General features: G+C 37.2%; 1 protein-coding gene and 1 pseudogene across 1 annotated transcript; both read right to left on the bottom strand.

Moving 5' to 3' along the window:
* Positions 1–1942: 1942 nt before the first annotated feature.
* Positions 1943–2890, bottom strand: Or6k2 (olfactory receptor family 6 subfamily K member 2). Its single transcript, XM_090339837.1, has one exon. The coding sequence runs from the start codon at positions 2888–2890 to the stop codon at positions 1943–1945; it is 948 nt and encodes a 315-aa protein (XP_090195963.1).
* Positions 2891–10397: 7507 nt separating this feature from the next.
* On the bottom strand, positions 10398–11306 carry LOC150058064 (olfactory receptor 6K3-like; annotated as a pseudogene).
* Positions 11307–15166: the final 3860 nt, after the last annotated feature.

Genomic DNA, 15166 nt, shown 5'->3' with positions numbered 1-15166 from the left:
AGCCAGAAGTTGTTACAACATTCTTTTTCTTCTTATGTGATCTGGCCCACACTGATTTTTCTTACTGCCTATTCCATTCCACGGTAATCACCAATCATTTTTCTGTATGTCACATGGAATGATCCTAATTCAGAGCCTTTGGATTCTTTCACCCTAAACCATACTTCCTAGAAATATCCGAATACCAAGTACTTCTTTTCCCACACTTGGGTTAGTCATTGCACACATATTACCTTCTAAGGAAGATCATTTTTAAATACATTTTATTGTTATTATAATTATACAGGGGTATGACTGATTCATAAGTAAATTTATTTTCTTTTTTATTGTCAGGGTAATGTATAGAGGGGTTATAGTTACATTCACCTGGTAGTAGGTGCATTATTTCTCACACATTGATACCCCTTCTCATGATTTGTCCCCATTTCCTTCCCCCAACCCCCTCCCTATCATCTTGTTCCGATTTCAAATAAACAAATATATATATATATATATATATATATATATGTACAATATACCAGGTAACAAAGTCAGTTACTTATGAATCAGTGACTGATTCATAAGTAAATTTCTTTTGGATAATGTCACCCCTTCACTTTCTCCAAGTTTTTCCCTCCTATCCTCACTCACAATTATATAGTTCATTTTAAACAATGTCAAGTGCATACTCTACTTACCTTTTAACCCTCTATTTCTTGACCATGGATAATTATTTTATATTTAGGTGATCCAGAGATATTATTACTAAAGACAGGAATGGAAAGTACTTCAGTAAAAAGCTAATGGAAGGTGCCATGTAGGACTTGTGCTTGATAAAACTACAAACTGTGCTATGATTTGGATAAACACAATACTTCATTTTCGAATCATTTTCCATGTCACACAAAGAAGTGGTGAAATTAGGCTGAAAGCTAGAAGATTTGTGTTGGAGAATGAGGAAGGGATAAAAAAGGAGAATCCATCAACATTTGCATAGTAATAAGCTTTATCCTATCTCAACTGAGGAAAATAAAATCTCTTTATGAAGTAAATATAAAAAAGTCAGCCAAAGAAAGAGTCCTCAATCTGGTAAGATAGAGAAGAGCCCAGAATCCTGAAAGAAAGGGAGGAGGGAATTTGAAAAACAGATGGACTTAACAATCAAAATTTAGAATGGTGATGTTTATTAATTCCAAAATTCTTGCCATACTTATTATATAAATTATTATTACATAATACATACAACGCATGTGACCACAATGCAGACATTTTTCGCTTATGAACAAAGTTCAGTCATCAGACACATAAGTTAGATAGATTGCATACTGATCAATCCTTGAATATCCAACATAGCCATGAGAAATATTCTTCAATTATCTACCCTGATGACAGTGTGAGGTCAGCTTAGTGTTCTGAAGTTGGTTTTCATTTGCCATCTCTCAAATAATTTTTCTTTGTTGTTGCTCTTTTTCTTGTTGTTTGTTCTTCTTGTGTAGTTGGGTTGGTTTTTATTTTTTATTTCATTTATTTATGTTTAGGTTGTTCATGGGGCTTGAGCTCTGGGCCTGGGTGCTGTCCCCAAGCTCTCAAGCTCAAGGCTAGCACTCTACCACATTGAACCACAGCGTCACTTCCTTGGTTTTTATTTTTGAAGTGTTGGGGCTTGATCTTAATGCCATGCGCATGCTAAGTGAGCTCTCTACCAACAGAGATACATACTCACATGTCAAACAAATGTTTTGTGTCAAAATTTATGTGTTTACTCAGGATCATTTCAACAAAATGAACTGATGTCAAATCATTTGAGTGACACAAACTTTAATTAACACAGTTGGATCCCATCTGATTTGGATAAAGATGTAAAACAAGCTACCAAATTCAGGTACGAGTGAAATTTCAGTAAAAGGACAGGAGGGAAAAGACAGATTTTTGAGAGCTGAGAACCCACTTGATGTCCCTGGTCTTATGAAAAAAACATCTTTGCTTGACCTATGTGTTTCTTGATAGCTTCTTTTATCTCTTTATTTCTCAGACTGTAGATAATGGGATTGAAGAAGGGAGACAGAACCGCAAAGGCCAGGGCAATAGCTGTATCCCAGAACAAAGAATAGGTGGCAGAGAAACGAAGGTACATGAGGGCTACACTGCCAAAGAACAACAGAAAGACAGTGAGGTGGGAGACGCAGGTGGAAAACGCTTTGCGGCGGCCTTCAGCCGAGCGGATGCGGAGAATGACAGCCACAATGCCAATATAGGACATGAAAATAAGCATCACTGCTGTGACAATCTCCACAGCATGGACGACATCCACCACCTGGATCATGATGATGGTATGTGTGTCTGTGCAGGCCAGGCGCAGCACGGGAAGGAAGTCACAGAAGATATGCTCTAAGTGATTGGAGCCACAGAATGGCAGTGTGGCAATCCAGGCAATCTCAGGGAGGGGTGTGAGAAAGCCACAAACGCAGCAACCTAAAGTCAGTTGGGCACACAGCTTAGGGGTCATGATGGTGGAGTAATGAAGAGGGCTGCAGATGGCTAAGTAGCGGTCAAAGGCCATAGCGGTCAAGAGACACACCTCACTGATGCCTGTGGAATGGAAGAAATACATCTGAAGGAGACAACCATTTAGAGAAATGCTCCGTCTTTCACTGAGCAGGCTGGCAAGCATGGCTGGGATGGTGGCCGTGGTGTACCAAATCTCCAAGAACGAAAGGGCACTGATAAACAAGTACATGGGTGTGTGGAGGTGAGCATTCAGCTGAACCATGGTGATGATGATCAGGTTTCCAACAACAATGAAAGAATAGATGAAGAGCAGTGGAATGAAGCAGAGGACGGAATTTCCCCAGGAATTAGGGAAAGCTGAGAAGATGAACTCTTGGGCAGTTGTCCGATTGCGGTTCTCCATCTCCAAAAGGAATGTGAGGTTTTCTAGAGAGCATGTATTCTAGGTCTATGAGCGAAGACACTTACCCAAATGCAGCCTCTTGTTAGATCCCTGAACTGGGGGACACAAAGGAGGAAAAATGAGAAATGAAATCTATAGCCCACAGACCTGAAGTTCTACCTGGTGTAGAACTGAAGTCTGGTACCGGGGGAATAATACAGTTGGAAAACAAATGTTTTGAACCAGTGATTCTCAAACAGGATGATGAGTGAGAATCAGTAGGAGGGCATGTAAAAATTCCTGAGAGCTTCTCACTCAACTTAGCTGACATAGACCCTAAGATAGACCAATATTTTCAAACAATATTGATCCTGCGAGTCAGGGGGTCACATTTTGAAATTATTGTGTCTAGTCAATACAGTATGACCAACCAATGAAAAGAAAAACAAAACAGGAGTATGCTCCTTTTCATATTACAGTATTATACTTTACAAAACAATATCTCACAAGTGTCACAAAAGTCTCCCTTCCGGCTGCCAGTTCATCTGATTCTTGGCATTTGATGGACTATTTTCACAATAAAGGAAGAGTCATCACTGGTAAATTACCGTCTCTCTTTCTTCCCTGTAAATAGCTTACCCTGTCTTCATGGGATTCTTAACAATGATTCAAAAGGGAGAAGGTATTGAATATTTTAATGCTATTTTAAAGGGACCATTCTACCTTCTTTTAGACCTTTCCCACCTTCAAGGTAGAAGAATTTCTAAAGTGCTTTGTACCAGGAACATTTGATCAAATGAAATAATTCACGGAAGCAATATGTTAAGGTATAAATGGGTACACGGTAGAATTGTATTACATGGGTTAGTGGGAGCATGGAGATAGAGATGGCAGTAGCATATAATAGAAATACCACATATATTGATACATTGCTATATTCATTTATACCCATTTTACAATTATTTGTTTCATTTTATTGATCTCTTCTGCTGCTAATTATAGTTATAGCTTCTTATTTTGGAGGAAATACACCTTTTTAGACTCTCCTTTATTCAGCATCTTTTTTAATGCATAACACATATGGATTTTCTTAATTTCTAACTCATTTTCCTTAAATAAATTACTTACCATCAACTGTCATTACCACTTACCTCCAAAGGTCATTCTTCCTCAAACCTCAACATTCTATCATTGTTGGTTGTATTTTCTACCTACCAAGTATGAAGACAACTCAAATTCTGTTTACATTTTTTGCTTCTCATTCCATATTTCCCTCTACACAGAAGACCTTTTATTTCAAGATTCTATTTATTCGAATCTATCAATGTCTATTGACTTTTTGTTCGTATGAATTAATGTAACTCTGTACTTCCTTATTTTGGATCTCTTCCTTGAGTTCCACATTTTCTTCAGGAATGTTTTACTTATAAGCTTCATTTTGACCTAAGCTTCCCACTTCTATTTATTATGTTCCAAATGGATATAATATACGGATCTTTAAAGAGATAAATGAGTTGAAATAGGGCATCAAGGAAAGTCCTACTTATTCAGTATGAATGGTGTTTTGGGGAGAAGAGATTTAGATACAATCAGCTTCAGAAGTAAGGCCATAGGAAAACACAGGGAGAAGATGGTGCTCTGGAAGCCAGGGAGAAAGGCCTTAGGAGAAAGTACCCTGTGAAAACTTGTATTTCAGGCTTCTATTCAACAGGATAATGAGGGCATAAATTTTTGTTGTTTAAGGTACCTAACCTGAGGTACCATATAATGGTACCTTCTGCATTCATTGAGCTTACTGACTTTCTGATTTTTATTCACCTATATATCAATTTGTTCCTTGTTGTATCTACTGCCTTCTCAGTTCCCAAACCAAATGCATTATCTGGGTTTTTTGAACTTAATTTTCTTTTCTGTAAATTTTATTTTATTGTCAAGATAATATATAGAGGGGTTATAGTTACATTCATCAGGTAATGGGGACATTACTTATCAAAACTTGATACCCCTTCTCATGTTTTTGTTCCCTTTCTCTCCCCCACCCCCTCCTAATCATCTTGTTTTTCCCCTTCCCTTCCCTATTTCAAATAAACAAGTGTATATATAATATACCAGGTAACAAAGTCACTTAATTTTTTTGGTATATCAACAATAACTTTTTGTTTGTTTGTTTGTTTATTTATTTTTCATTGTAATTAGTAAAAGGGTTACATGATATTTGCAGATAGAAGGTGCATTAATTCACATACATTGATACCCTTTTACATGTCTTGGTACCCATTACCCTCCCCCCCACATCAACAATAACTTTTATCTACACTTTTTATCCTAGTTAGATCTGTAGTCATAATACTGGTCTCTGCAGGAAATTCATTTGTCTCTACACACGCCTCTATTGCCTGCCTTAAGGTCAGTCTTACAAATGCGTCAGTTTTCTCCTGTGAGCCCCTCCCATACTTGTTTTTTAAAATCTGCTTTCTTACCATTATCTTACTCCAGACTGTCCCTTTAGAACACATATGCACACACACATACACACCCAGATTCACTAGGATCACTCTTTTCTAATTAGAGAATCCTTTTATTTGTTTGCAATCATCATCTTCCTTTGTATGTGCTATAAAAGGATTTCGATGGTTGCTTTATGTTAGCTATGTGAAACTAATGACACTTTTACTAATTTTTATGTCTATTGTCTTCTCAGTTTCCAATAGAAATGAATCATTTTTCTTTATAATTTCTTGCTATATCAATTTTTATTTCTATGATTTGTGCATTTGTTAATTGATTTTATTATCAACTCCCCATTAAGCTCTTTATTTACAAGCCATAGCAAGCATCATTTTTTAATACTATGCTGATTTTTTTTTGGCTACATTTTGTAGAAAAACCTATCTCCCGTTGCTATGGCAACGTGCTACTTACCCATCTAGTTAAGCATAAATGTTATAATTCCATACATGTAACTTACATTTTCTGGCCTCTAAACACTCCCAGGAGGAATCTCTCCGTCCCCAATTATCCTCTTCGTATTTTCCTTCCAAACTCTGCTTCCCATTTCCTAAATGAGAACTGTACAGATGTATGTCTTAGTTTTCAAAAGACGATACTGTGTTTCTGCTTACCCGTTTTTATTCCTTATGATATACATGTACATAGGTGGGTGTTAGTGTGGGTGTGTGAGGCTGTAGGCTGCTTATCTATACCTGTGCGTTACAGGTTCATTCTTTTAAAGATACTTTAAGTTTCCTTTAATTTTTCGCATACATACCTGACATATAATTTTTCACATCCCCAATAACTCCCAATAGGAAGACTATGCACCTGAGAACAGGTTTTTAAGAAGTAAACAAAACACTAGTTGCCGAAGTCACTTTCTGTACAGACTGGTGCTTTCTTTAATCTCCACAGATGCTTTCAAGCCAAACAAAGAAGAAGGAAAACCTGAACTCAAAGGAAAAGTAGCTTTGCCCACTGAAAGTGTTTCCTGTCTTCATCCAAAATTAAGTAATGATGAGCTCAGTGCAATTGGAACATGAGTTTCTAATCATTTCAGAAATCAGTCTCAGTGATCATTTGTGGTTTTCAAGCATTCCTTGGAGCTTGGCCTTATTCATGTCTTACTCATTTTGGGGAAACAGTAATCAAAGCCTTAGAAACAATCTTTCCCAGAGTCTCAAAATCTTCCCAAATAATACTTAGACTATCTACAGATCTGTTGTGACTATCTGTTGGCTTATAATGCAGGGATATTGCTCTTTTTCCAGATACTTTCTGCAGCTCACTGACCTGGCAGCTGTTGGGATCCAGAGCTGGAATGAACATGAGTGAAGAATCTTTCCCTTCCCTAATGTAGGACATATAGAGCTGCTGTTCAGTGATGTTTCTACCCTGATTCCTCCATCTAAACTGAATTTTCTTCATCAATAGATAGGTTGTTAGTCTCCCTGTAGTCTTTCACCCTCCTCCTTCCCTTGGTCTTTTAAATATTTATTCATGTCTTTTCCTGAACATGAGTAGATTGCTAGAATTAAGACCCTCTTGGGAATGACACAAATGAGTCAAGTATCCAATTAGGAAAAACATCTCAGAGAAGTAATTAAGGGAACCCCAATCCCCAGAAACTCCAATCCAGCTCAAACAAAATATCTCGGGACCTCCAGGCAACAGAATAACATTAGTTTTCCTTGTATGTGTTTATTTCTCTTTCTCTGGAACTTATAGTTGAATTGATTTTTTTTAAATGAATGGAAGGAAGCACAGACAACCCAAGGGAAGTTGGTACAGTAGAGGAGCGGAAATCCATAGAACAATGACAAGGGGGAGTTAGGCTTACATTCTGCCTGTTCTGAGTCATTCAGCTTAATCTGCAGAATATGATCTCCCTACTTGTTTCATTTGAAGTTTAGGATTAATACTTTAGTTAATGATGTTGATTTTTACCCATTCTTAACCTTTTCTCCTGATTTGCCACTGTTTTACTTCTTTGAACAAAAAGGTCAGAAAATTTCTAGAAAGGTAATTGATAGGAATTTTCCTACAAAACATAAAGTGAATTAATAATTGTATGTCACTCCCATCAGGATTATTTCTATACCACTCTCAACCTTTATTTAGTAGACCTATGCACATTGTATCATTTTAAATAAGCCAAATTGTGTACACTATAATTACCTGGAAAGAAAAAAATGGTTAAACCAAATTATTTCAGCCTCTTTCATGAGCATGTATTTATAAGTTTTTTTTCAAATTTTCAAAATTCTTTCATAGTTTAGTCCAGAAATTTTGAAAATAATTTATTTCAAGCTGAAAGTTGAAAACAAATTGAATTTCCTTGGTTGTGTAACATGGAATGATATGGAAACTTACTCCAAAGTTTCTAGCCATTTTTTGCCTACTTTTGGTGTTAGAAGATCACCATATAGAAAAATAGCTGATACAGTACTCTGCCATTTTCTTTTTTAGTAAAAAGAAAAAGTGGAAGATGCGGAAGGTAATTTTCTGATAATATCAATATTGTAAATTAAAAAAATGAATAGAACATGGAATTATTTCCATTAAAGTTTGTTAGCTTGAAAATATTGGTAGCTTAATAGAGAAAAATGGAAAATGTAAATCTTGTCTCTGAAAACATTCACAAAGACTTTGTCTAAATCATGACTAATGATTCTGCAAAAACTCTTATTTTTCAGCATAAATTATGAAAGATTGATTTGTTTCAATCCAAGTTTTTATATTACCTTCACCAATCTCCTTTACAAGCTCCTGTAATCGTTCATGCTCCTCTGCCATAACTCCATGATCTTTATCACCATATTAATTTTTCAACAAATTTGAGTAATTTTGTATGAAAAGATTTGATTTTGTATACCATTATTTGTTCTTACCCAATGTTGACAAGAAGGACTGCTCTTGAGGACTCTCATGAGAATTGGATTGGAGGCCATTTTGGTAAAGAACTTGTGTACAGGTTTCCTGTACCCTAAGACTTGTTGGGAGGGTGAGTTTAAAAACGATAGATTAATGGAAAGATCCGCAAAATCTTAAGTTTGGCCAGAAAATAGCACATTGGAAATTATAAACAAGGGAAGTGTTATATTTAATGAGGAGCACCACTAAAAAAGAAACCAAGTAATTGACATTGAGACTGCAGGGAAATTGCTTTGCACACACCTCAGGCACCAGTGTGAGCCCTTCCCTTGCAGGACCAAGGCTGAAAAAATGTAAACTTATTTAAAAGATGTTCTCTTAAGAAGGGTGTGCCACTGAAGTAGCCCACTATGATAGGGCTTCACTGAGGAGTATTTACCCATGGTTACATCTCTAAACATTCAAAGGTCATAGGAGTTACTATCTAAGGAGGAGTAGCCACTGCTTGAGTTGGCAGGAGACATGTAATTAATGGTGGGTTTGAAGGCAAGCAGAATGCATGGAAGTTTCTGCCCAGATTTCAAAGCAAAGCCTAGAAGGCTAAGTAATGTGTATGAGGACTGGAATTTCTGGGAACAGTCCCTGAGAGGGTAAGGTATGAAACTGTGAATGTAAATCCAAAGCTACAGTGCAAATCCTAGGAAGGAGAAGATGCCAGGAACATGGCATCAACGTTCCATGCTTGCTGAGGAAAGTCATAAGTAATGAACAGAGCTAGCCCAAGAGAGAGAAGACCAGGAGGGTTACAATTGGAAAGGTTGTTAAGAGTGGAACTGCCCAAATCTCTCCAGGCGCGATAGGACTGTGATCCTACCTCCCACATTGCTGGGATAATAGATGTGTGACACTTGTATGTGTCACATATGTGACATATGCGTGACATGTGTACCCAGTCTTTTCTTCATTAAGGTGGGATCTTGATGACTTTTTGCCTGGTTTGGCCTTACTTCTTAATCCTCCTGATCTCTATCTCCTAAGTGGCTAGAATTATAGCCATGAGACACCACGCCTGATTTATTTGTGTTATATAGAGACAATAGTAATGGTTTTGCATAAATTGTGCTAGAAAATTAAGGTAATACACATGGTAGTACATATGGAAAGGTCAGGAAAGTGTTTAGAATTACATAGTGAGAAAATTAAAGGAATCATAAATTTTGAAAGCCATGTTTCAAAATTAACATTCAGAAGACTTGTAACTATAAATAGGAAAGCAAAGCTGTATAGCCCTGGAAGGCAAACAATAATTAAAATTACTTTTGCTGCATACTAAATGGTATTGCTTATTCTATATTGTAAAGACTATTTAAAATAAAAGAATTAGTTTTGACTGTATCTGGCAATATTAATATTTAATAAGTATGTTTGCTTATTATTGTCCTAAGGAAAAGCTACCTTTATAAATGCAAATGAAAGTATAATAAAATTAATTTTCTCATTTTTCTTTCATGTCTACCTCTGTGCCTACTTAGTCAGGTAATTTTTTTGCTAGTCCTGGGGCTTGAACTCAGAGTCTGAGCACTGTCCTTAGGCTTTGTCAAGGCTAGAGCTCTACCACTTGTGCCATAGCACTACTTCGGGCTTTTTCTATGTATGTGGTACCAAGGAACTGAATCTGGGTCTTCGTGAATGCTAGACAAGCACTCTACCACTAGGTCAAACTCTTGGCCCAGTCAGGTAATTTTTGATCCATAATAAAAGACCAAATATTTTCTGTGACCTGTGGCTGGAATGAGATATAAGACCCCAGTGCATCAAGGTTACTTCTAAAGAACAAGCTCTGATGTTATAACCCCCCAAACAGTGAGTGATGCTTCTTTAACTACAATCTTTCACAGGAAGAAAATTATAGTCATTTAAGCACAAAATAAGGTTTCTAATGACACACACACAGCAGGTTTCCTAATGACAACACAGAGGATATTAATAGATTTTTTTCTTCTCTTTTGTCAATCATGTTTATTCTCAGATTTTTCTCCATGTTAAAAAAAAACATGATGACAGAAATTTCAATGTGATAATGGGCTAATTACAGAGAAATGCCCTGCTATAACCTGTAAGAGAAATATGTGAGCAATGAGAGGGAGCCTGTGGCTCAGAATTAATGTCTGGCTGTGCTCCATACTGTCTGAACACTGAAGAGTCTTTTAATTGCATTTTTCATGTCCTTGTTTCTCAGACTATAAATGATGGGGTTGAAAAATGGGGCACATATGCTAAACATGACTGCAATGGCTGTATCTACAACTTGGGGGTAGGTGGCATTGAAGCGCAGATACATACGGCACACACTGCATAAAAATGTTAGGAAGATGTGAGATGACCAACACATGTCGAAAAAGCCTCTGCTTCCCCTAGGCAGAGGGAATTCTCAGGATCACAGAGACAATTTTCAAGTAGGACAGAGCAATGATGAGAAACGTGATGATAATAACCACAGTGTGGGTCACATCCGCAATTAGAATCATGGAAGTGTCTGTACAGGCTTAGCTTAGCATAGGGACCAAGTCACAGAATATCTGATGGATTTGGTTGGACCCACAGAAGGGCAGCGTGGAAATGATCATGATTTCAGGAAGCAGGACGAGGAAGCTGACCACGCAAGAGCTGGTAGAGAGCTGAGCACAGAGCAAAGAGGGTTGCAGATGGCAAGGTATCTATCAATAGCCATGATGGTCAGCAAAAGCCCTTCTGTGTTTCCCACTCAGTGGAAGAAATACATTTGCAAGAGGCAGACGGTCAGAGAGATGGACTTCTTCTCATTGAGGAGGTTGGATAGCCTCTTGGGAATGGTGGCTGTAGTGTACCAGATCTCCAGAAAGGAAAAGAGACTGATAAAATTGTACATGGGGTTGTGGAGATGTGTATCCAGCCAGATCAAGAGATTCCCAATGACAATGAAAATATAGATGAAAAGTAGAGGGAAGAAGTCGAGCAGACTCACTTCTCGGCGCTGTGGGAATCCTGTGAAGATGAACCCAGTCACTAATGACAGGCTTCCATTTTCCATGTCACTAGGACAGCTACCTGTGGATGAAGAAGAGGATTCACTCCTCCCAGTTTCATGGCAAGTGGAGGAGAAAATAAATCATATGTACACTTCAGTAATTAGAAATAGCAGGGGGATGCCTGGAGATTTCCCCTCCCCCTCATTATTGAATTGTACATAGTTATTATCATTTGGTAGTTTTTTCCTTACTCCTCAGAATTAGAGGTTTCCAGATGTTTTAGCAGTACAAAAATTATCCTATTTCAGCTTAATCTCTAGCTATCTGTAGTTGTTATACATGCTAATGTTATAATACCTGTACCACAATGAGAGTATAATAATAAACAATAATTATAAACAATGGTACTATGTAAGAATTATAGTATGATAATAATACTGCTGAAGTTTAAAACTAAAAGCATAAATACAGAAATGGCATACTAAATGTTCACTGCCCAGTTGAACTGTCTTTCATATCCTCTTTGGATGCATTAGAATATAAACCTAGAATTGACATTAAATCCTGGCCCGATCTATCAACTATCTATATATCTTTTGGAGAATTACTTAATTCCTCAGAGTCAGTTAATTGCTTGAAAAAGTAAAAGGGATTTAAAACAGCACCAAGGAAGTTGAACTCTGTTTCCGCTTTGGGTTCTGTGAGTTCTCTGAGTCTAGTTATGGCTGACTAGGTAGGTCAAGCTGTTCTTGGATTTCAGATCCTCCAGCTCCGGCCTCTCTAGTGATGAGATCACAGGTGTGCACCACCATGCCCTGAAGTATGAATATGACTTGAGAGGAAACTTCTCAGAGGAATTGTGAACTCATCGGACCCTGATTCTCATTCTCCCTTCCTACTCCGTTCTGCACGCTCTCCCCTGACATTCCGCTGAAGGTATTTTGATGCTGTTCCTCTCAGTCCTGACGCTGGCTGCAGTCCACTGCTTCTCTTGACGTCTCTCCCTGTGTTGCCACATCTCCATTCTCAAATGGTATCGTATCCCGATGGTTTTTTTAAAGTAGACCTTCCTTCGGCTTTGACGCTTGTTTTACTTATTTTTATTTATACCCCAATGCCTATTCTCTCCCATGTTAAGTTATGTCCTTCTCTTAAACACTACTTCAAAAGTATATTTTCCCTGGGATTCTACCATGCATCGTTACCTCTCATATTTCTATATTCTCTATTGGTAAGGTCATTCATTTGCACGATTTCAACAACTTTGGTTGTTGCTGTCAGTCATGGGGCTTGAACTCAGGACCTAGGTGCTCTCTCTGAGCGACTTTTGCTCAAGGCTAGTGCTTTTCCACTTTGATCCACAGCTCCACTTCCTACAAATTGTTTTCTACAACATTTCCAACCCCCACCCAGAGGTTCAAAAACAATGTACCTTTATTCTTACCTGTCTCTCGCTTTGCCTCCTAGCGTTCCTGTCTGTACATTCTCCTGTAATCCCCCTGCTTACAGAGCTTTCTGTGTGCTACTTCCAATGACTTCAGTATGGCAATTGCTTTCCTCTGCCCTCTTTTACACAAAAGCAAGATATAGAACTGGATAAAAGTCTGGATGTTAAGAAAAACTGCCAGCATTTGCATCCTCTCTGCTGCTGCCATGCTGTAGGGCTTTTCAAATTACTCAGCCTTAAATCATCCATTTGTAAGTGGAGAAAAAATTATTATGAGCTCATGTAGTGATGGAGAATGAGTAAACACTTCATAATAACAGTAGGGCAGAGATATAATGCATTACATGGTAATAATATAATAGCTATGGACACTATACTAACACTAGCATATATTTCTTACCTAATGCACATATTGCTCCAATGAAATAGCCATCCTATCATCATTTTACAGATGAGAACATTTAGACAGACAGGTAAGTAACTTGGTCGGTAATCCTTAGCCAAAAAAGTACCAAGAATTGAAATCTGCACACTACCCCTCTAGAGGAGCACCTTCAGACACTCAACTGGCTCCAACCATATGTATCAAAGTATACACATTGCTTAAAATAATGTTAGGAACATAATAACATTCAAACATTTAGTAATATCATTCTTGACTTGCAATATGACTACTGTTTATCATACTCTATTCTCAGGTTGCTTCTTTTACCTTCTGTAGATTCAGACCTCTTCTTTCAAGGAAATTCACGTCTTTTATCTCTCACTGTCTCATGGAAGAAATGGTCAGGATCAAATAACTTAGAATTGGGTACAAGTATAGCTAAACATAAGAGACTCTCACATATCCATAAACAATGTTAGAAATGGATTGCAGGGCACTTCATTTTGAACAAGAGTCCGACCTAAGTATAGACTAAATGACTTGTCAGATGAGCTCCTAAATGTGATATCTTGTTTTGTGTATGTTTACAAATGATCTTTGCACAGGACAAGAATAATAATAGAAGCATTTGTCATCTACACTTACCTCTGACAGAGACTCTTCAGTGTGTGGGACTCTGTATTGTTGATTTCCCTTCAGCCCCTCCAAAGAGGAATTTATAGTCACCCCACAGGCCACCAGGGGAACAGCAAGAAGAAGAAGTAAGTTTTATAGGGAATTCTTCTATACTCTGGTAGGGATGTGCATCTCTCCTGAGGCTAATTATTCTTTCTCATTGGAATTCCAGATCAATGTCTAGTAATCTGGCACCCAAGAGGCAAAAGCAGAAAGGACATAGCAAAGTCCCATCTCAACAAAACAAAACCCACATAAAATAACATCACCAAAATGATTTTCTGGTTAAACTTCCACCTTTCTAATTTTCCTCATTGAGTTCATCTTTGGCATTTTCAGTATTGTTCCTGTGGTTCCTGAGTTGACAGAAAGATTTTATTAATGCATATTGATTATGCAAAGGAGTTTCACTGTGGCTTTACCATAAATATAGATGTGATGGACTTTGACCATATTCACTTCCTCAAGTATTACTTCCTATCTCTGTTCTTCTTACTCTCTTTTTGACAATTATAATTGCTTTTATTATAACATTTTCATCTGTGCATATGATGTATATGTTCCTTTTCAACTTCCCCTACATCTCACTTTTTTCCTTCACCTTCTGCTGGCCATTCCTTATATATATAATATAGAATATATAGTATATATAATATATAATATATATAATATGTGCATATATATAGTGAAGACTCCATATATGACAGAAAATTACTATTTGTGTTTCTTTCTTTCTTTCCTTCAGTCTTTCTTTCATCTTTCTGAGTCTGGCTTATTTCACTTAATATGTTGATATCTAGTGAATATTTGACAAAGACATTATCCCATTCTATAGATCCTATTGTAGTGCTGTTAATCATTTCTGTGCTCTTTTCTGTGCAAAAACCCTTTAACTTGGTGTAATCTCATTTGTTTCCTGAACTCTTGGGTCCTATTCAGAAACTCATTGCTTATGCCTGTATCTACAAGTGATTTACCTAGGCTTTCCTCTAGTAATTTTAAAGATTCAGTTCTTCCACTAATCTCTTTCATTAGTTTTTGTAAGAGTGAGAGATAGTGATCTAGTTTCAGTTTTCTACTTATTCAGTTTTCATAATACTAGTTGTTGAAGATCTTATCTTTTCTTCCTTATATATTCTTGTCATGTTTATTGAGAATCAGATGATTGTAGCTGAATGGGGTCACTTATGTTCCTTTTGATCCATGAATCCACATTTATACTTCAATCTGTCTATTTTTGTGCCAGGGCTATGATACATTTTTCTTTCTATGGCTCAGTAGTGTAATTTGAAGTTGGGTACTGTTTTACCCCAAGCGTTGTTCTTTTTGCTCTGTTAATATAGCCTTGCCGTATTCCCATGTAAATTCCAGGAAAGACTTTGTTCTTTTTTTGAATATCATTTAGATTTTGCTGG

The sequence above is a fragment of the Megascapheus bottae genome, chromosome 10 (genome assembly GCF_031878675.1).
Source record: "Megascapheus bottae isolate mThoBot1 chromosome 10, mThoBot2.hap1, whole genome shotgun sequence".
Lineage (NCBI taxonomy): Eukaryota > Metazoa > Chordata > Mammalia > Rodentia > Geomyidae > Megascapheus > Megascapheus bottae.
Note: the sequence above shows the minus strand (reverse complement) of the source record. Positions and strands in the feature narration are given on the sequence as shown.

Excerpts from the sequence above, each read along its gene's own strand:
- Or6k2 (XM_090339837.1), bottom strand. The coding sequence starts at position 2,890 with ATGGAGAACCGCAATCGGACAACTGCCCAAGAGTTCATCTTCTCAGCT.